Source organism: Falco cherrug, chromosome 4 (assembly GCF_023634085.1).
Source record: "Falco cherrug isolate bFalChe1 chromosome 4, bFalChe1.pri, whole genome shotgun sequence".
Taxonomy (NCBI): Eukaryota; Metazoa; Chordata; class Aves; order Falconiformes; family Falconidae; genus Falco; species Falco cherrug.
Window position 1 is genome coordinate 25,945,275 of NC_073700.1, and position 21,705 is coordinate 25,966,979.

Here is a 21,705-nt window from a genome sequence, read left to right on the forward strand (position 1 = left end):
GGCAGCCCAAATCCCTCAAAAGCAAACAGCTTGAGCAAAGCCACAGTTATGCCTCAGGTCAACCGCGAGCCACAAAGACTTGGCCAGCCAGCTTGCCTGGTTTCTGACCACGCACGCCATCCCCATCAGCCTGACAGCATCACCCTCTCAGCTGAGACACGCCAACAGATACGCTGCGCAGGCAACCCAGGCGTGCCGGAGAAGCGGCACTGGAAAGAATTACATCTTCATCTAAACAGCATTTATCAGCACCTAAGTGCAGAGCAACGATTGCCACAGCCCAGGTCTGCCCAGCCTTGGACAGCTTCCAAAGCAAGAGGCACTGTGTAAACAAGACGAGAAACTAACCCGCTTCCACTAACCTCTTAGCAGGCAGGTAATGATGAGTCCTATTCCAGTTTACAACAAGCATTAAAGCACAGATGACAGGGCTGCCAGGGCACCGTCCTGGAGCAGTTTAACGCGCTCCAGACCAGCATGCAGCCAGCAGACAATGCCCGTGGCTGCCAGCAGATGCTGGGCTGCACAGCAGTGGCAGCGTGCAGTTTCATCGGCACGGTGGTGCTGCAGGAGCAGCGCTGTTGTGTTTCACAAAATGCATTTCCTTCTGCTGGGAACCACGATGAGCTGTCGGAAGTGATGGTGAGGGCTGACTTGCTGCATAAAGCGGGACTTTGTAAGGACTTGTCATGCTTCCTCCCGTATCAATGAACAATTAAATAATCCTGAACTGGCAAGGAAGGAGTGCTGCTTGCAAGTTATTGTTCTAATTATACAGAATTCAGGTGGCCTACTCATAAGGAAAACATTTTAATTTTATTTTTCCAAGGGAGGCTGGTCTAAGAACAGGACAGATAAATCACTCACATATTAAAGTAATCAGAGCAGAGAGCACAGCTAACACAGAACAGTCATGAGCATCAAGATCCCCCTCTCAGTCCACAGCCCACACCAGCCCCTGCAGCCCACCAGGGCCACGCGCCCGCCCCAGCACTCCACAGCACAGGGCATCCCCAGTTCCTACCACTCCCTGAGGAAGCAAAGAGGGTTTTTTTTTTCCCCACCCCCGTCCACCTCACCAGGTACAAACCAGCAGAATTACTTCTCACAGGGCAGAAGGTGTTACAGGAGGCAGTGGCTTCCAGCCATCTCTCTGGGCACAGCACCGGGGCCAACCAGAGCTGAAGAGAGAAAAGCCAAACAAGCAGCCTCCAAATGGGGGAGCAGCCAGAGCCATCCCTTCGCCTGTTTGAGCCAAGCCGTGGCCACATGGAGGGCAGCAAACACTTGGGGTCCACCGTGCAGGCAGCTCCCCCAGCTCAGCTCCCCATTTCCCTCGGCAGCCACCCCTGGAAGCTGCAGCTGTAGCTCCCCACAGTTGAAGCCATTTGCTGCCCTGCAGCCCTCAGCTCCCTGGGATGAGACACGGCAAGGGGGAAACAGAGAAACCCCCTGGGGGAGACCCCACAGCTACTCTCCACGTGGTGCCTGCAGAAATCCTTACCACCCCAGTAAACCGAGCAAGCGCTCAGCTGCTTCTGCCCTTGCACAGCATCGAGTACCACTCTCACCTAGAGCAACTCGTGGCTGGGAACGCTGCCTTCCCGGGAAGAGTTACAGCCAGCACAGCTACTTCTGTGAATTGCTTCTGCTTAATACGAAGCATTTGGCTGCTACCAAAGAGCACACAACTGGAGCTTTCTTCCCGTCTCCCCCACCCCTCCTGCGGCTTTTGTGGAAAAACTGACTTCTCTGTGATGGCTGCTCCAGGCTGGCAGGACAGGGCCAGCCAGGGTCAAGTGTCTCCCAGCAGCAGCCCCTTCCCGGCTGGGGCAATAGCCCCTGTGCTTAACACTAGCCCTGACAGGGCTGAAAAGCTCTGGAGTGATTTCTGCCTTCATCTGTTGGGTCACTGTCTGGAGGAACGACAGCATTTGCTGCATCCATGTCACATCCCTGCCAGCACCACTGCCTCCCCACCTCGCTCCCGGCCAAGGCACGGTGCCACCAGCAGCAGCCCAGCTCCGGCTGGCTGGCACGGTTTGTCTCAGAGCAGGGAAGCAGCAGCCTGCAGCTGTCCTCTCCCAAGTGACTGTGAACCCCAAGGGACAGCCCTCGTTTCCTACCGCACTCAGGTCCAGATACCCCAACCCCATGCCCCTGTTTAGGTACAAGATTTGAGCACAATGCCCCACTCCAGGGAGCCCTCACAGGGGTCCTGCTCTGAGGAGCGCAGCAGCTCTGGCTCCAGTAGGAGTTTCTGCTAAAACCTGAGGTACAGGACAATGCCAACACAGAGGATGAGCAAGTCCTTGGCCAGACTGTTTCCTACAGCATCATTTGAAATGCCTGGAGGGTCTCTGGATCTTTCTGCATGCTCTGCTCCCTCTTCCCCTTGCCCAGCGATCAGGGACAGCATGCACAACAGCCATTAGCAGAGCAAAGGGTATTATTTGTGCCAGCAACACACAAGGCGACACCAGAGCACGACAATGAAACCCGAGGCTGCACCTGGGATCACTGCACAAGGACTCCTGCTTTTCTGATTTTGTTTCTACTGCCTTTTCATAGGGCTTGCTCTCAGCAACCTGTCTTGGGTTGCAGCCCTTGAAGAACGCAAGGAACAGGCTACCCAGAAGACCTACAGTTACCCCTCTCCTACAGGGAGCTTGTTATTCACCTTTTCTAAATGGCTCCAATTTACGGACTTTCAGAATAATGATTCATAAAGCCATGCTAGAGGAATTAATCACACAGCACCACAAACACCCTCCACCACTGCTCTGTGCTGTCCTTTATGCTGGAGCCTTACCACGTGCATAAAAAGGTGACCAGCCCACGGTCGGACTCTCGCAGGTCCGTAGCTCTGTTTGCGTTAATGTACAGCACTAATCCTCTGCACAGCTGGCTCCTGCAGGAAAAACCCACCCAAACATTTCTCTTGGGCAAAATCCCATCCCACCCACCATTATAAGCATCCCTTCTCTTTACCACACACATTCGATTCAGACCAGGGGACAACACTTCTGATTGTACAGTTCCAAACAGTTCTGCCCTGAACTAAATTATGGGCACAGCTAGAAGTTAATTTCTTAGTCACTGTGATCACGCAACTTATTTGCTGATAAATCCGATGGGGGGCTCCATGGCATTGACAAGCATCTCAAGCATTTTTAGATTTTTGCCTTTTCAGATGCAGACAGAAAAACAAGGAGCCATGCTTGCTGGCTGGGAGGCCAGCAGCGCACCAGAAGGGCTTGTGCAACTACTCTGGCTTGAGTTTCTAGATAAAACCCCATCAGTTAACAGAATTCACACTGTATTTGGAGAGGACATTCAATCCCACCTCCTGTTTCACACCAGGTATCAAACCCTCAAGGTCTTGTTCTGTTTTGCAGCCCCAGTATCTTCTGCTGGTGGTGAGACAGGTGAGCATCTACCCACAACTTACTGCAAGGATGCTCTACACACCTTTCCAGGAGCCCACGTGCTGTAGGAATTTGTAGAGTCACATGCACGTGAGCTAACAGACATACAGAAACGCCTGTACTGTTGGCTGAGAAGTCTCCTTAGAGACAGCCCTGACATTAAATTCCCCTGGAAGACCCAATACCCAGAGAATAATCATAGCAGAAGCTTGTATACTGCGGTGGCTTAAACTCTGCAGCAGAGTCACAGCTGACAGACACCAGCTAGATGTGACAGAAACCTTCCTGCACCCCCAAGGTGCCCAAACCTCCCCCCAGTGCCAGCTCCAAGACCCTCTGCCCAGCTTCCTATTGCTGGCACTGGTCCGCGACAGACACCCCAGGAAGGAAACTGATCACCTCCTTACCGAAGTCTGAGATAATTTTAGGATGACAGCTATCTCAAGAGATAAGAAAGAAAAATCTACCATGCTAACTGCAAAGGGGGAGGGAAAAGAGAAACCACTTCCACTAAGAAACTCAAAGGAACCCTTCTGCACTGTAAGGAGACACTAATGGGGCTCAACGTATCAAGTGATCCCTGCTGAACCTGATAGCCACCGACCCTGCGCTGCATGAGGCTTCTGCAGGTCCAGATTTCCTTCCAAAACAGCTCTCCTTCCCCAGCTGTGCTCCTGAGCCCAGGTATCTAGTGCAGGGAAGAGCAGGATTAGGGAAACCAGCTCCAGCGACAGACTTTAAAACTAGTCCTTGAAGGAGACTCGATCCTTTGACCGAAACACAAAGGGGCACATCTTCCCGTTTTCCCCGTCAACCCTGTTTGTAGTCACAGTTCTGCAGAACCGCAGACCACCTGGTGCAGCACAGGGGACCGGCCAGACTTCTCCTTTCCGTCTGTACCTGCCCCCGGGTGCTGCCGCGGCACCCGGAGCACTGGGGCTCCTGCGCCCAGGGCTCCACCACTACAGTACAGAGAATTGTATTACCGCTGCACAGCTCACAAAAAGCCCTCCAAAATTATGTTTCCAATTTCTGCAGCATTATATAATTAGCATCATTTGTGTTGCAAAAAGTAATTGCAGTAACATTTTTAATTAGTCTATTTGAACACTAACATTTCTCCAGTGTGCGTAATATGTTGACACGAAATTACTGGGTTTGAGGCAACTCAATGATTGGAGTTTGTTTTGCTTTTGTTTCTCACTTGCTTAATACAGTCAATAAAAGCATACGCTGAATGCCTGCGTGAAGTTAATGGCGACAAACCAAAACTCGCAGCAGCAGCAGGAGCTGCAGTTGAGGCCAGAGCTGCTCTGGGTTTCGCTTCCGTCTGGAGGGCAGCAGGGGGGAAGGAAGGGTGGGTTTTGAAGGCAGATAGCAAGACAGAAATACTTGCTTCAAAGGTAAGGCCTGTGTGATGCTTTCCAGCTGCTTAGTTTTGGTATCAAACGTTGAACTGTGAAAACACAAAACAAAAGAGCACTGGGTTTGGAGGATGGGGAGAAGGAAACCTGGAAGGAGGAATTATGGTTGGGATGAAGTCTGGAACAAAATTAAATCTGAAGAGTATCTTTGCTTACTGAGTCATAACCAGGGAGAAGGAGGAAACATTCTCCCCAGAGAAGTTACTGCATGAGATCTAAGCATCCATTACTAAATTATGCCTGCCTTTCCTCCTTTGCTCCCCACCCCACCCCCCCACCTTCTCTTCAGGAATCAAGATGCCTCTTTCCAAGAGCTTTTCTACCTTGTACACGTGAAAGCAGTAACAGATGCAGGTTATTTTTTGCTTCTAAGTGAGAATCACGTTACATGGCTCTTCACCTCTACGTGAACACCTCTTCCAAAGTTCCTAGGGTGGAAGCCCAGCTCAGCTGCCACGACAGCAACTCCAGGTTAAACAACCCCAGCTCTCAGTGAGGTGCCCCCCCCCAAAAAAAAAAAAACCGTCCAATGGTCCAATGCAGCTGGCACCCTCATCTGCAGAGGGACCAAGAGCTGCTTGGACAACAGGAGAAAGATACCCAAGGATGCCAAGGAGTGAACACGAGCACAGAAGATGAAGAAAGGCTGTCAGTTCCCAGAAGCAGCACATTCTGAGAACAGGACCAAGAATTTCACTCTCGACAGCTTTCAAACCAGTTCCCTTTACCACCCTGAAAGCACTTCCTAAGTTAGGAGAATGAAGACAGCAAAGCCATCGGCTGTGACTTTGCCACAGGTCGTTCCTTCACTGAGACAGCCTGCAGATAACGAGATGCAACTCTCTCTCCCTCCTCATGAATTCCTTGGTAATGGTATCAGACAGGTGGATCTTGAAACCCAGGAAGGGGAGAACACATACATCCCTCTCCCTTTGTTATTTATGAGTTCACATGAGAGCTCACATACCTTTCAGCTACAACAGATCGTTTGTTAACAGAGTCAGAAAGCCCCCTCTGCACCTCAGGCTGATACATGATTAGTGCACAACCAGTTTCCCCCAGGAAGAGTTCGTCTTTCTGGCAGCTCCAGGCACATCCACAGCACTTCTGTCTTCCAACACCCACAATATATTGATATTTTTTGTTAAATTGCAAGAACCAGTCCTGCTCCTCAGGACCGCCTGCGAATAGACCTCCTGCTGCCCAGCACAGAAATGCTTTCTGGCTCTGAAGACAGACATTAAGCCCAGGAAGTCTTAAGATGCACACAAGGATAAGGAGGAGATTGTATACAAGGATAAGAAGCAGATTAGCAGGCAATCAAGTGGCATTTGCGGTATCCATTAGTATTTCAAGCTACAAAGACTCAGTTTCTGCTAACTTCCTGCCAAAAGTCACAAGTAATGAGCTAATTAACAATCTAATTATTGCAAATGCCCTAGAAAGAAATCAGGGCACTGGCAAAAACCTACTTGAAACAAGCATGGCCGTAGGAAACTGCTCAGAAACAACTGGCATGTGCCTTAGCTACATTTCCAGCCATCCCACTGACCAACGGGATAAAATAGTTGCGGAAGTTGTTAAAAGTTGAGTTAAAGCTGCATTCAATAAAGGGAGAGCTGAACACTTAACAACCAAAGCTTACTGCAAGCCCTGTAGGGCTGAAGAAAAAGAACCACTAAACAAAAGCTAGCCCTGAGGTTTTTGTCCTTCCATGTAAACATTTACCAAGTTCAGCAGCAACGGCAGCACAACCTGCGGGGCACAAACCTAAAGTCTAGTGCTTCTCACCCACAGGAGTGGTGCCCGGCACCACAACAGCTCTGGAGCAATAGCTTGACCCACTCCGGGGGCAGGAGCAGCGTGCGATGCCAGCCCTGGCACTCCAAATTCATCCTCCCACTGCAGAACCACCGCTCTCCCTCCTGGAAACTGCCGGGGTAGCTGTGATTTCAAAGCAGATGGCAGGCAACAGCAACTTCTAGCTCGTGCTCGACTTCCCAACCTGGAAGCGTTCTGCACGGAGACACAACATGCCTTCTGTCATGGGGCACCCGACTGCAGGATGCTTTTGCTGTAATGAGGATCACACCCATGGTCTACCTTGCTAACCAGAGCGCTTTCACCTGGGGGCCTCGGAACCTCGGAGAAGGGGATGCATGTGAAAATCCACAGAAGATAATCAATTTTAGGAAAGTATCTGGGGTAAAGATTGGTCTGTTCCACATACCACAGCCTGCAAAATCTCCTGCTGCTATACAGTAATGCAATTTTCATGTCTGTAATACCAGAATAACCCAGAAACTGTTTTTTTAAGGGTCTGTTACAGATCAGTCACACGCCTTTGGAGACATCACTGAGCAGAGTGTCCTGCTGGCGATCTTACTGGTGTTACTGCAGCCTTGAAAGGGCTCCTGGTCCAAGACCCACAGGACAGGGCTGCGCTGTTGAATATCTACTGCCATGGGGAAGGTCACTCCTTTTGGGGGCCAACTGCTATGCGTCAGCAAGTCTGAGACCACCCTCATAGGTCCCATTTACTGATCTCACACCGAAGACTGAGTTTATAAATGTCTGGTTAAAAACATCTGAGGGTAAACCTTGAGAAAAGGGCACAGTTACAGATTTGGACAATAGCTCCTAACAGCTGGAAGACAGACTTGAAATGACTCCAGTTATCTGACACTGAATGCTATCAGTGGAACTGAGCAAAGCACTAGAAATGAGACAGGAAAAACCCTGCTCTGCCAGCACGAGTCTCCCTAGCTTTTCTGGCACACTTCAAATTTCAGGGTGTTGTGTTTGCACCAATACGACTGGTACGATGCTGCCTGCACCATAAGGAAAGTCAGAGAATTAACAATTGGGTAACCCAGGGAAGACTCACACTAAGAGATAGAAGCTGCACAAAACTCCCCTAAGTAATGAAACTCAGCTGCCCATGTATGAAACCTCCAGTACCAGGGGAAGCTGTGACCTTGAGTAACACCACTAGGACACATTTTAGTCTCCACATCTGCTTTCCTCTGCTTGCCGACAGCAGCCCAGGCCTTTAGGTAGGTGTTTAGGAGGCAGCAGGGAGATGCTTTTGGTATTTGCAGGTTATACTCCTAAAGCAAGTATTAAGAATGAGTATCAGCACCACTTAGATTGGGCTAGACTTACACTGCTCCTGCGAGTATCTGCAGAGATGCTCCTGAGAGCACCCAAGGCAGAGCCCCCCTGCCTGCAGCCGCAGCACACACAGAGCTGCCGTCAGAGACTTGGACCCACCACAGCACCTCGGGGTTTGGTTCTGCGCCACACCACAGCCCAGTGGGGTCTGCTTTCTGCTTCAGATACGGATGAAAGCGGCCAAGATGAGCTGTTCTTGAGATATTAGAGCTGTAACAGCTGTTTTATTTTCATGCAAAATACCTCAACTTGGGATTCAGCCACTTACCAAAATAAAACTCTGCCTCCAATACTCACAAGAGCAAAATTTCACCGCCAGCAACTGCAAGCACCAGGCTCGTTTGAATGCCAAGCCCAGACCCTGACCAGGGTTAGCTAGGTTAGCTGCCAGCACGTGCGACCCACAGTTAGGCTAACTACAAGAGCACCAAGCGACCGGCTACAGGCCAGTTAATTCATCCTAATTTCCTGAGGGGACAGCCAGAATCCCGGCACTGTCAGAACAAGGAATTCTGGTCGTAGTAACCCTGAAGTTATTGCAACATATTGTTGTAAAGCCTCAGTTCTCCCCCTGGCAGCCCAACTAAGCCACTCAAGTTGCTCCAGGTTGCACAGTGACAGCGCCAGCCGCCACCCCACCCCCCCCGCGGCCCTTTTGCCGTTAAAACACGGGGGTTTGTGTTAACGACATTAAAAACAATAAACTTCCCTCTGCCTTTTTGGGGGGATTTATGTGAAGTCCTGGGCGCTTATCTCCGGTAACGAAACCCACCGGCTTAAAAGCACCGACCAGTTGCTCGGTTGATTAAAAAAATGACTAAGCTGCTTCCCTGGCCTGGGCACGGCGGCTCCCGGGGGTGCTGCCCGCCGCCCCCCAGCGATGCTCCGCGGCCGGGACCGGCCCCGGGGGTGGGGGACAGCGCCTGCTCCCCCCTCCCCGAGCCCCCCGGCGGCGCCACACTCACCTTGACACTGGAAGCCCTGCTTGCCGAAGCCCCTGCGGAGAGAGAGGCGGTGTGAGACCGGCCGGGCCCCGCAGCCTCCCTGCCCACTGGGGGGGCCCGGGGGAGCGGGCAGCGGCCGACTGGGGGGGGGGGGGGGGGGGGGGGGTGCCGGGGCGGGGGGGTGGCGTCCGGCTGGGGGGGGCACGGGGGGATCTCCGGGGGGATCTCCGGGGGGGGGGGAGGGGAGGGGTGTCCGGGAGAGCGGGCAGCGACTGGCTGGGGGGACCCGGGGGGCCTGGGGGGGGGGGGGGGGGGGGGGGGCGGGGGGAGGTATCCGGGGGAGCGGGCAGCGGCCGGCTGGGGGGACCGGGGGGGGGTCTAATGAGGTGGGGAATGTCCGGGGGAGCGGGCAGTGGCCGGCTGGGTGCATCCGGGGAGAAGCTGAGGGGGGGTCCGGGAAGGACCCCGCCGGGCGGGGGCCCCGGGAGAGGTCGCTCACCAGATGAAGTCGGTGCAGTGGCTGCAGAAGGTGGGCTGCTTGAAGAACCGCGCCGTGAACTTGTGGTTCTTCACCTCGTGCACGTTCTTCTGCCGCAGGGCGCCTTTGCGGGCGAAGCGCACCGGGCCCTCCTCGCCCTCAGGGCCCGGCGCCGGCGGCGGCTCAGCCATGCTCTGCTGGGGCTGGCGGCCGCCGGCTCGGCTCGGCTCGGCCCGTCCGCTGCAGCTGGAGCCGGGCTCGGCTGCGCTCGGTACCTCTGGCTGCAGCTGGCGAAAGGCACCGACACACACCCGGGCACCGCCCCGCCCCTCATCTACATAACGCCTCCGCCCCGCCCTCATCTGCATGGCGAGCCCCGCCCCCGCCGCTGCTCGGCATGGCGAGCCCCGCCCCCCGCTCGCGCCGCTCGGCTGTCGCCCCGCCCCTCCGCATGCTGATTTGCATAACGCCCCGCTCTGTGGGGCGGGGGGCGCTCCCTAGGGCACAGTGGGCGGGGTCAGAAGAGGCCCCGCCCACACAATCATTTGCATGTATCATCTGCATCCCCTCGGCGATGCTGCCCCGGCCCCGCGGGGAGAACCCGTCCGGCGGCCCACGCGAGCCCAGGGCACACGGGGTGACCGGCAGCGGCTCAGCGCCGTGGCAGGGGCACCATCCTCTCCCGTGGCCCCCAAACAGGCAGTGGGGGGGGGGGCGAGCAGGGGTCAGCAGAGGGGGTTAAGTAATAACAGTGATTGAATAGTGCTGGCGGTAATCGTAACAGTAAGAAAAGCCCAGAAGCGGGTAACCCTGCCTTCCCGTCAGCAGGGGGGCAGCTGCACCGCACGGCATATGCCTGCTGCAGGGCTGGCGGTGGGAACGGCGTTTCCCCCACATTCCCCCAGGAGCCCAACGCTTCCCGCTGTTAAGGCCAGAATGATGCTGCTCTACCCTGATTTTCTGCACAACACAAGTCAGCAGCAGGAGCAGTAAGCTCAGAGGGGAGATGCAGGGCGTGTGTGAACCCCAGCCTGGCTGGGCGCTGGGTGTGACAGTGGCTCAGGGGCCACCAGCAGCCTGGGCAGGTCCCGGCTCACCTGCACAAGGGATGCAAAGCCGACCAGCTCAGCAGTCCTCTCAGAATGTTTTTTTTAAAACTTACAGTTCAAATAACGACCTTCTTTTACCCAGCCCACTGAAAACACCTCAGCTGAGCTGCACGGAGGAGTTTTCAAACCACATTTACCATTCACCTTTCTTGCTACCTGCTGGCATTCACAACCATTGAAAATCAGATCTGTCAGCTTCCTCCTCCTCCGACGTCCCTGTGCCAGCCTGGTGCTGCATCATCCCTGGCCTGGGAGCTGAGGAAATGAAAATCCAAATGAAAACAGGAGGCAACTTTAACTGAAATGTAATCATGAAAATATTTCTGTGAACAAGTCTTTCTAAATTCTCATTTGTGGGATTTAATTCTGGCTCTGCAGCCATGTGATCGTATTCCTTCTGTGGCCCTAGACCGTCCCTACTCCACTGGGATCCAGCCCTCCATCCTACAGGCTCTTTCTCTGAAGAATGCCCCTCTGGCTCTATAGAATTAAACACCCGGGAGGCTTACCAGAAATAGGCCCAGAGCTGTTATTAGGCAGCTGCTTTAAAAGGTTCATTACAATAATAAACTGTAGCTGACCTGTCCTGCTGATGTCGCCTTTCCATAAACAGGCTCGTTACTAAGCCCCAGTGCCATGTGATTTCAATGCTAAGAAGGAGCAATAAATTGCAGGGATCCCTCCTCGTGCTGTGCTTGTGTCAGAAGGAAATGAAGGGAAACCTTGCGGAGCCCTCCCGTGGCATGCTGGAGTGAGCGGGGGCCAAGGTGGTGCTTTTTCTCCCCGTCACCACGCCAGCCTGTGCTGCGGGGTGTCTTCTGCTTTGGGAGCGAGGCCCTATTCACCACTGGTTTGCATATAGAAATCTTCGCCACAGAAGTAACTCCTGCAAGCAAAAGAATGAGAGCAATAATGAAAATAATAACAGGTCATTTTGATTCCTTTCCTGTGTACTTTCACGAAGGAAAGCGGTATATTACCCTAAGTGCATGCTGCACTTAACATGTAACCGTGCCAGGCTGAATTCTTCTCGGTTTAATTGTAAACTCTGAGCTTTGCCTGTTTCTTCTCTGCTGTTCTTTTACCGTATGTACCCATTTTCCAAACACAGCCCGCATAGCTGCTGCATATGAAACCCAGCAGCAGCAGAAACCACTGAGAATATGTCTTTAACTCTGCGCTATAAGTATTGATGATCATGTTAGTGTTCGTGCACAAGCTTTCTTCACTCTGCTGGGCCAAGAAGTACAAAACCCAGGTACAGTTCCTGCTCTTGGGAGCTTGTTTTCTTTTTCCCTTATTTTACCACTTTCATTATTTAGCACACTCAGAGTCATGTCATGCTGAACGAAGGATTTTCAAGACCATGCTGATTTTCATGGGAGCTGGGTATTCAGATCCCCTCAGCACTCTGAAATGTCAGGCTGAACATCCCAGCAGCTCCTTCCTCTAAGGAAATGGTTATATTTAATAATGCAAGTAAAATCCCCACAGGTGCGACGAGAGGACTAACGCACAAACAACTTGGAACCGGTGCTCTCAGGGGAGCACAGTGCATGGACCAGAGGGGAAACCAGCCCGGTTCATTCCTGCTTCCGTAAAAGTGCCGGTTTTGTACCACGTCTTCCCCTCCATCAGCTCCTGCCATCAGACAGACCAGGGCACCGCAACCCAACGCAACCCAACCGGTGATACGGGCAAATGGGCTCTCCTTTCCTTGCCTGCAGCTGCAGCGTACCTCCATGGAGCACAGCGCTGGAAAATCCTGGCTCGCCTTTACCCCCCGGCTCTGCAGCCTTCCTCCACTGCTGTGGGGTGGGAGAGCAGCCCCGCAGCCACAGGAGATGCAGAGACAACAGGTGCAGGAGCAGGCTCCCATAGAGACATGATTCACATCCTCAGGAAGGGACCTCATCCTCCCACAGGCAACCGAGGAGCTGCTCTGTGGAAGGGAAAGCACTGAGAGCGCCGCAGGGCTGCTGCTCGCTGCGGGAAATGTGTGAGCAGAGCGCCTGGTGCGAGGCTGCAGGCTTGGGGCTGCAGGAGACATGCCCAACAAGCCCTTTCCAACAAAAATCCCAAACCACAACTAACAAATTGCAGGGGTTCAGGTCAGAAGCCCACCTCAATCGCACAACCCGGTGCGTTGCACCAAGCATGCTGCAATGTGCCTGCGGTGCCGGCCGACTCCAGCCCTGCAGCATCACTGCACCGGTGGGGAGAGCCAGCCCCCGAGGCCAGCAAAGAGGCAGAAACCCAAAAGACAAGGTACGTTCTCTCCATTTCCCAAGCAAGCTTTGCCTGCACATGTGCAGGAGCCCCTAACACTGCTGCCGTGGTCGGGACCATGCCGGAGCTGCCGCCCCGAAGCAGCAGCTTGCGTGGGAGAGCAGGCAAGCTCCTGGCAAGCACGCTGCAGCCTCCAGCCTTGCATCGATGTGGGGATGCTGCTCCCTTGGTGCCCACATTGGCTTTCTCTAAAAAATTCAAAGAAGCTGGAGAACAGATTTTTCTCTTTTTTCAGCATTTGTTTCTCAGGGACCTAAATCCGCCACAGGAAACAGGTGGAGGAAGAGTCAAAGTCTAATTAAATATAAAGGTGTCTCAGCAGTGCTCAGCGGCCTCCGCCTCCGTTTGCGGATGCTGTCTTGCCCCACCAGCTTGCCAAGAGGGCCAGGGCAGGGCCAGGGGACCCTGCGGCCTGGACAGGGGACACTGGGGCAGGGATGGGGACACTGGGGCAGAGACAGGGGAGCCTGGGGCAGGGACCCACTGCACCCTCCCTGTGGGTGCAGCCAGGCAGCTCCGCGAGCAGCAAGTCTTCACTCTGGCTCCCAGGCTCCGCATCTCTCCATGCCCCCTTGCAGCGCTGCAGAGCTCGTGGAGGTGTTGGGAGGCTGCGCCTGAGCGCAGGTAAAGCTGAGAGGGGCAGCAGGCTGGGTGCAGGTGGGTGGGGGTTTGGGAGGGTCTCCCAGTGCTTGGGGGTGCACGCTGAGGCAGCAGCACTGCTCCTTAGAGCCCAGGAGATATACGTAAAGTTGTAAAAGCTTTCACCCGAAATGTTCTTGCCAGGAAGGGGCAGATACACACACACATTTCTTTTTTTTTTTTTTTTTGGAGAAAACCCCTGGTCCCACCAAACTTCAGAAAAGCTGCTTGTTGCTCACAGCAGACAATCCTTCAGGCTCCGGGCAGCAGCTGCCCAGGCGGTACCTGGAGGGCAGCGCGGCTGTAGGAACCAGCATGGGGCAAAGGGCCCGTGGGGCTCAGCCGCCGCAGGAGGTGCTGCTGCTCTGGGCAGCACTGGCCCCACTGGTCACCCACTGGGGAGGGGGGTCTGCCCTGGGCTGTGCAGGCACACTGGGGATGGAGGGGGTAATGGACAGGCCCCCCCCCGCAATGGGGCAACGTCAGCAGTGCTGGTTTTTCCCTTGCTGCTTTCACAGTTTTTGCATGTTTCACGTCCTCCGTGCAGAGAGGATGGAGCGAGGAATAGAGAAGCTGCGTTCATGTGAGGAGAGACCTAGTTACCCACCCACCAGAGGCAAGAGCATCCTTCGCAGCCAGCCGCTGTGTGAAAAAAAAAAAAAAAGCAGCCCAAACGTTAGTGCCTGAGCATTACATAAATGGCACGGGTGGCCAGCGGCAGGAGAGCACCGGGAAGGAGAGCACTGGGAGCACTGCGATGCTCGGCTGGAACATCCGCTGCTCCAGTCTTAGATGTGAAAGCAATCCTTTCATTTACCTCCACCCAAGTTTTTCAGCAGCCTTGTTTTGGTCTGGCGGGGCCGATGCCGAGCTGCTGGCTGCTCTGGCTCTGCGTCGATGTGCTGGAGGGGAATCAAACAGGGCTGTGGCCGAGGGCACGGGGACCACTGCCCATGGTGGTGGGGCTGCTGAGGACACAGTGTGCTCTGGCCAGCCGCAGCCCTGCAGAGAGCCTCTGCTCACCCAGGGAAGGTTTCAAGCACAGGGCGCAGAGACACCCAGGCATGTTGGGCAGAAAAGAGGAGACCTGGGCAAAGACAGCAACGAAGTGCTGTCCCTCATGGTCCCCAGAGCACAGGTTACCCAGCTGGCAGAGAGCTGGCACACGCTGACCCTCCACCCTGGGGCAGCAGGGCACAAGCAAGCGAAGGGACTGCAATAAAAAGCCGTAGTTAAACAGGGCTCCATCCACCCCAAGCCCGTCCGCTCCACACAGAGCAGGCAGGACAGCATCTCCCCGTCACACCAGAGCGCACTATTTCCTGCAGAAGCAGAGCTTGTGCCCTCATTCCAGGCTCTGTGCTCTTTTGCCCGGGACTCCTAGGCATCCAAGAGCAAGTGAGGATGGCCTGGGGTGCAGTGCCCAGTGGGGAGCTGCCAGGCTGTGAGGAGCAGCGGGGCAGAGCCAGAGAAGCAAGCCAGTTCCCGGCTCAGCATGCAAGCTTGCTGTGCCTGGTGGTCAGGGCTTGTGCAAATGCACTGCTGTTTTTCAGACTCCCCGAGGTTTCTTCCATCCCTCCTCAAGGCAAAGCACTCTGCAGATGAATAAATGAGATGAAGAGCCTGTGCTGTTTGCTGCCCCACAGCGATACACCCTCTGCTTGCTCTGGCAAGGGGCACAGGCGTCAAATCTGCCAAAAAGCTGCAGAACACGCGTGCTCCAAACCTGCAATGCATGGAGAGTGCAGTCACACATCGGCTATTTGCATGCTTCGGCACATCACAAACATGGTTAGGCTATTTAAATGTTTTATATTCCTGTCTGCTGGCTTTCAGGGAGAACAAATTAATTCTGTTTCATGTACCCAGAAATGGTACACATCAAACCGCCTTCCTGTACAGTTGGTTAAACAAAGTTAGTGGTAAAATCCTTGGGGTTTTGCTGCTTGTTTCCAAACCCTTTTGATCAATACGTGGCTTTCATGTCCTATGACTCTAAGATAGGAAGTGGCCCTTACTTCTTGCTATTGATCCAAACCGGTGGGAGTTCCCGCTGCCTGCCAAGTGGGTTGGCACACAGGTGAATCCAGCCTGGTGGCAGGAGCCGGAGTGGCACTGCCAGCTCCGCTTGTCTCACCAGTGTGCAAAGGGGACGTCCAGGCTCAGGACAGCCAGGCAACAGCATTCAGAGTTAAGGACAGCATTACATATTTCTTCTGAGTTATAAAAGCAGGACCCAAACTGAACAGCAACAAGACCAAGCTGTAAGCGATGGGCTTGAGCTGATGCACGGTGACTTTCCCATCCAGCTGCACTGATGCAGTCCCTGAACCTGCGTGTGCACCCCAGGGTGCCTGGCACGCTCCCGGCCTGGCAGCTGTTCACCCCTTTCCCTTCCTTAGGATCAGTCTTGCCCAGGGACCAAGCCCAGCTCTGGAGGCAGAGCAGTGGGGAAGCAAGGTGCAGCACACCCACGGGTGCCAGTGCCCGGAGGCCCCTGCCAGCCTTTCCCATCTCTCCGACAGGGGCTGCAGCTCCTGCTTCTTCTGAAATGCAAAATGACTCTGCTTGTGCCATGGCAAACTCCACCTGCTATCCCCCAGGAGCTGGATTTCTCTGCAGCGCTCCTTCTCATAAAGTATGGCTGGTTTTATGTACATGGCTCATCACATCGCTCAGAAAAATCATCTGATCATGAAGTTATTCATCCAGCCCGGCAAGGAGCTCCATTTAAATAACAATGAGGCTCAGTTGCAGGCGCGGGACTGATCCCGGTGCACAATGACTTCTTCATTAAGCTTTGCCTCAGAGGGTTTTCCTCACAGCTGAGCCATTAACCTCTTCCCTTACAGCCACACTCTGCTGCTCCACACCCAGCCAGTCCTGCCCTGAGCCCACAAACCCACAGAGCCCAGATGGGCCCAGCTGCAGGGATGCGCTGGGGATGCTCTGGAGCCTGTTTCTTCAGGAATGCTGTCACCTGGGTGCCTTGAATCCTGGGAGATGGAAATCCTCAGATAGATGTTCCTATGATGGCATTGGCCTTTCTCCACTCCCAGCTTACCCTGGCACCGCTGCTGGCATGCCCTCAGCAAGTAAATCCTTTCACAGATGCTTCAAGGAAAATCGGGTGACTTTTCCCTGACTGTTTGCTCCATTTGGCTTGTACCGCTGAAACATTGTGCTCATACTCTGCTCCCTTTCACCCAGCAGCTCTGCTCCTGGGCCACCATCTCTCCAGCTGATCCGGTCATTTCCCAGCAAAACCAAGCCTGGGATAAAGCATAGATCGCCCATTAGCACAGGGTGGGGGCTGCCTTTTCTCACCACTTTTATCTCGTGTTCTTTTCCACTGGAGATGATTCCAGCTTGAAGGCGAGCATGCAGGCGAGAGCTGCGGGCCAGGCATGCCAGGGTCCTGCATCCCTGTCCCCCTACATCCCATCGGCCACCCTTCCTCGACCCCATAGCTGGAGGGAGCGTGCCTGGGTACTGTGGCAGAGCTGGCAGAGGAGAGGTGCAGGGGATGCTCACAGAGGCTTTGCAGCTGGAGACATGGGTTTCCCTCCTTCCCCATCCATGGCGCTCTCTTGTTTCTACCTTCTCAGCAGCCTCACCCTCAAAAGCCTACCGTGTGGACACCTGCCACCACTCAACACTGCTACTGGTGGAAGCTGTGGATGGCACTGCTCTGGTGCCACCAGCCCCTTCCCCAGGTCTGGCTGAGCCCACCCCAGGTCACACATCTGCTGCGCTGTGAATCCTTATGCACAGGTTTGTTACTGGAGTATCCCTAATGGGCTGCAATAGCCACGGCCGGGGCACCTCACCTTCCCTCGGAGGAGTGGGGACCCCGGGAGCCTGTCCGCAGCTTTACCGCTGACTTATTGCTGCCATCTTCAGCTGCAGCATCACCTCTCTGCAGCTGGGTTACTCCTCTCCAGCCTGGTCCAGCAGTGCTAGTACAGACAGGCAAGCTGCTGTTTGTGATGGCTTTGAAACTCCAGCACCAGAGCTGCAGGCAAGCTGGTCTGCTCTGCATGGTGGGGAGCATCGTGGGACCTCATGGTACTACCCAGACCACAAGCGTTTGAAGTCAGTCAAAGCTGGGGACAAAAAGCAATGAAAAGATAAATTGAAAGCAGAGAACAACATCCCTGTTGATGAATTTCCAGAAGTATTTGAAAAAGTTTCAACACACCCCCCCCAAAAAAAAGAAAAAAAAATCCCCCCGAAAGACTTGCTGTTACTAATTTAGAAATCAAAAGAATTTTTGAATGGAAAACATTTGCATGAGGTTTTCACTCCTCTCTCACTAAATGACTTGGGTTTGGTTTTGGAGTGCCTCAGCTGCTCTTGGGTTTGGTTCACCCCAAGGGCATCCCCGGGGGCGGCAGGCGGAGGGGTGTGGGTGCCTGGTGTGTCCCCTGGGTGCCAGGGTCCTGCCCCAGCAGCTCCCACCAGCAGCCCTAGCGCCGGGCAGGGGAGCAAGCTCGGCACTGGCCGAGTGGGGTTTTTCTGCTGTAAATCACAGCAGGTTGTTTTACTCCGTGAGCTGCAAGGTTTATTTATCCTTCCCTTACGCTTGCTTATCTGTGTTTGTTAGCCAGATCATACCGGCTGCCATCTGGAAGAAGCTGTAAATTATTTTCTGGCTTTTCCCTACCGACTGCGGCTCCTCCAGCTCCTTCCTGCCCTCGCAGAGCTGGGAGTTCTGCGGCAGGGAGTGATGGATGTCGGCTCCACAGTGCTTGACCCTGCCATGGGCTGCTGGCAGGGCCATGGAGACCCACGAGCCACAGGTCCAGGGGGCACAGAGCCCCACAGAAGCTCCAGTCTCCAGGGGGATTTTCCCCTTGTTTCTGTGTGTGGATGCCAGGCCTTGGCAAACCCGCTCACCGCTCCCAGCCCTGAGCACTCGCGGTTTGCTGCGACACAGGAGGAGGGTCTGTGCTCCGCCAGTCCCTGAGCCAGCCGCATTCCCCAGCTCTCCCTCTGTATTCCTCTTCCCAACGTCCATCCCCCCCAAATCCAGCTGCTTCTGCACCCCAGGGCAGCACTGGGGCCTGAGGACAGCCCCCGAGACCTCACCTGGGCTTTCCCAGGCATCTCCCTGCTCCAGGCCACCTGCTCTGGGAACAAGTGGAAGGTGAAATGCTCAGCACTCCCAGCTCCATGTGGACTGTGGCCATCAGGGTGCTGTGAGCTGGTCTGTGACGGAGCATTCGGTGCGTGAAGGGCCACCCTGCCATCTTCCCTCCCCGCTTCCATCAAGGTGGAATCTCCTCCCCTGAAACGGCTTGCTGGACTGTCAGCAGGTATCTGAACATAATTAAATCCCGCTGCTTTTTCAAATGTCCTTGGAAACCTTCCGCCTGACCTATTTCTGGCACATCCCAGCAATGACAGTGCCTGTGGGGTGCCCCTGCCAGCCCCCCAAGCCCCCTGCCCATGCAGGCAGCGTGCCCTGCCTCGGCCAGGGCAGCATCACTGCTCATGGTGTTTGTGAGCGATGGGTGTAAGCTGGACCAGACTGCTAGCAGGTGCGGGGAAAGGCAAGGGGAAGGGGGAGGGGAAGGGAATAGGGACTGGGATGGGAACAGGGAAGGGGAAGAGAACAAGGAAGGAGAAGGAGAAGGAGAAGGAGAAGAAGGAGAAGGAGAAGGAGAAGGAGAAGGAGAAGGAGAAGGAGAAGGGAAGGAGAAAGAGAGTGGGATGGGAACAGAGAAGGGGAAGGGGATAGGGAGTGGGATGGGGATAGGGACTGGGACAGGGAAGAAGGGTATGTGGATGGGGGACTGGGATGAGGGTGGGAAAGAGGAAGGGGAAGGGGATGAGGAAGGAGAAGGGGAAGGGAAGGAGAAAGGGATGGGGACAGGGAAGGGGATGGGGATGGAGATGGGAATGGGGAGGGGAAGGGGAAGAGGAAGTGGAAGGGGGAGGGGACCCCACCACCCCCGGCCCCACTGCCGCTTGCCGAGGGAGCGCTGGCGGGGACCCCAGTGCCCGGGGCAGCCCTGGCAGACGCGGGTGTCCCCGCATCCCCGGCAGCTCCGCGGCTCGGGATGTCACCGTTCTCATGGCAACGGCAGCGCTGGGGAAAAAAAAAAAAAGAGAGAGAGAGAAAAGGAAAAAGAAAAGAAAAAAAAGGCAGAAAAGGGGAAAGGAGCGGGGGGAGGGGAGGGGCGGCGGGGTTCGGTACTTAGAGGCCACCCCCCGCCCCAGGGACATTTCCCCCCGGCTGCACCGGGGGATGCTCGGGGGGGCCCGGGGCAGCCCCCTCCCCTCGGCCCCGCGTTAGCCACGGCAGCGGCTCAGGCAGCAGAGCCGGGGGTCTGCCCGCTCCCCCCTGCCCCCCGGCCGCAGCCCGGGGGTCCCCAGCTCTCGGGCCGTTCTGCGGCAGGCGGGGACCCCCAGCCGGGGCGGCAGCTTGGGGGCTGGGAGCGGGGTGGGACCCCCGGGCGGCCCCGCTGCCCCCCCGCGCTGTCGGGCCCGGGGGGGCCCTTGGCCGCCCTTGGCGCCGCCGTTGCAGAGAAGAGGAAGCCCGGCCAGCGCCGAGGTGCCAATTACTCCTTCATTAGCAGCCAATGTATTTCTTTATCAGCCCTGTGCTTCTCTGTACAATGTTGATCATTTTGATGGAGCATTTGTTTTAATTTCCCAAATGAGGAAGCAATCTTGTAAATATTGTGCGGTAATTAAAATGGCTATTTATTGTGCAGCATTCTGGCTGCTGCCAGCATAGAACTTGATTAGCATTCCCCTTCCACCGAGCCCTTGCTCCGGCCGGTGCCGGTGCCCCAGCGAGCTCCTTTGCCCTCACACCTCTGCTCTGCCGGCGGCACGGCCAGCGAGGTGCAGCTGAAGCCCCTCGGCCACGGGTCCTGCTGCTCCCATTCCTGGCTGCTTCCAGGCGAGGTCCAATACCCTCCAAAAGCCGAGAAACCCAGCAGTGAGCGATGGAAACTGTTCCTGGAGCAAAACCTGCTCCTGGGGGTCTTGCTGGCAGCAGCGGGATCAGCCGCTGTGGGCAGTTGTGGGAGACGATGGAGTAACACAGGCTGGGGAGGAGAGGGGGGGCCCTGGGGCAGCGACCCCGTTGCCAGCGATGGCCTCGGGTCAGGGGGGTCCTGTGCGCCCTCTGCTCGGCCCGGGGGTGGTGCCTGCCCCAAGGTGCACGGTGGTCCCACAGCACAAGGATGGCAGGTGGCCCCCAACCCACCCCACCACCGCCGGCATGGGGGACGGGCACACACCCAGACAGAAGTCCTGGTAAGGGACTGCAGTGTCCCCAGGGGAGGAGTGACAAAGCCCGCAGGGATCTGCCCTGTTGGGTGGGCTTGCAGCCCCGCTGTGGGGCTGGGCAGTGGGTTTAGCCCATTTCCAGAGCCCACACCTGCGTCTCAGCAAGGGGCTGCCATCCCCAGGCTGCCTGTGTCTGTGGTGGGCTCCACGCTGCCGCCCGCAGCAGAGTTCCCAGTGACCTCCATCAGGGCTGACCTTGGAGGAGGCTGGGGACAGGGATGGGCACACGGCCACATGTGGGGTCATGCAGTCGGCTCTGCAGCCCCTGCGTGGGGTCGGGCAGCACGAAGCTGCAGTCCAGCAATAAAACAGGCTGTGCATGGCTGGGGGGGAGCAGAAATTCTCTAAGATGGTTCAAAATCCTCCTCCCGGGTCTCCATGGTGACCAGGAGCCTGTGCCATCGCCAGCACCGGGTCGAGGTGGAGGGCAGACGGCAGTGCTGCCCAGGAGCAGAGTGGCTGTGCCACCATGGACCAGAGAGGTGGGGACATGCTGGGGGTGGGAGAGGGGCCCAGGGCCCGGGCAGTGGGACTGCAGGGTGCTCATGCACCTCCACCACCAGCACTCACCCCAAGCCTTACGGCGAGGGTCAGGTGTTGCGTGTCTGAACCTGGACTTCCATCCCCAACACATTTGCATGAACACAAATTAGTTACATGAAGCTTTGCCTTGTGTGGTTTCCGTTTATTATTTCCTCTCCACAAACATTCAAAGTGACAAAAGCTAAAAAAAAAAAAAAAAAAAAATCTATCCAAATCCATTTAAAAAAATCCTTTAAAATGTAAATCCCTCCAGCCTGAGTGATGCCAGGTAAAGAAACACTTTGGTGCCGGGGGAAGTGAGGCTGAATGTCACTGGGTGTGCGGAGAGGAGCTGGAGCCCCCACTGCCCAGGAGCAGTGCAGCTCCCTCGCC

At 55.4% G+C, this 21,705-nt stretch overlaps 1 protein-coding gene across 2 annotated transcripts in view; it reads right to left on the reverse strand.

Annotated features, from left to right (window-relative positions):
* PRKCB (protein kinase C beta) overlaps positions 1 to 9,767 on the reverse strand; it is a 132,878-nt gene extending 123,111 nt beyond the window's left edge. Inside the window, exons 1-2 of one of the 2 annotated variants that reach the window (XM_055707512.1) lie at positions 9,470 to 9,767; positions 8,992 to 9,023 (exon numbers count right to left, since the gene is read on the reverse strand). In XM_055707512.1, the coding sequence (XP_055563487.1) occupies positions 8,992 to 9,023; positions 9,470 to 9,639 (202 nt within the window). In that variant the 5' untranslated portion in view covers positions 9,640 to 9,767. The remainder of the gene's footprint in view (positions 1 to 8,991; positions 9,024 to 9,469) is intronic. The other variant, XM_055707511.1, reaches the window with a different exon arrangement.
* Positions 9,768 to 21,705: the final 11,938 nt, after the last annotated feature.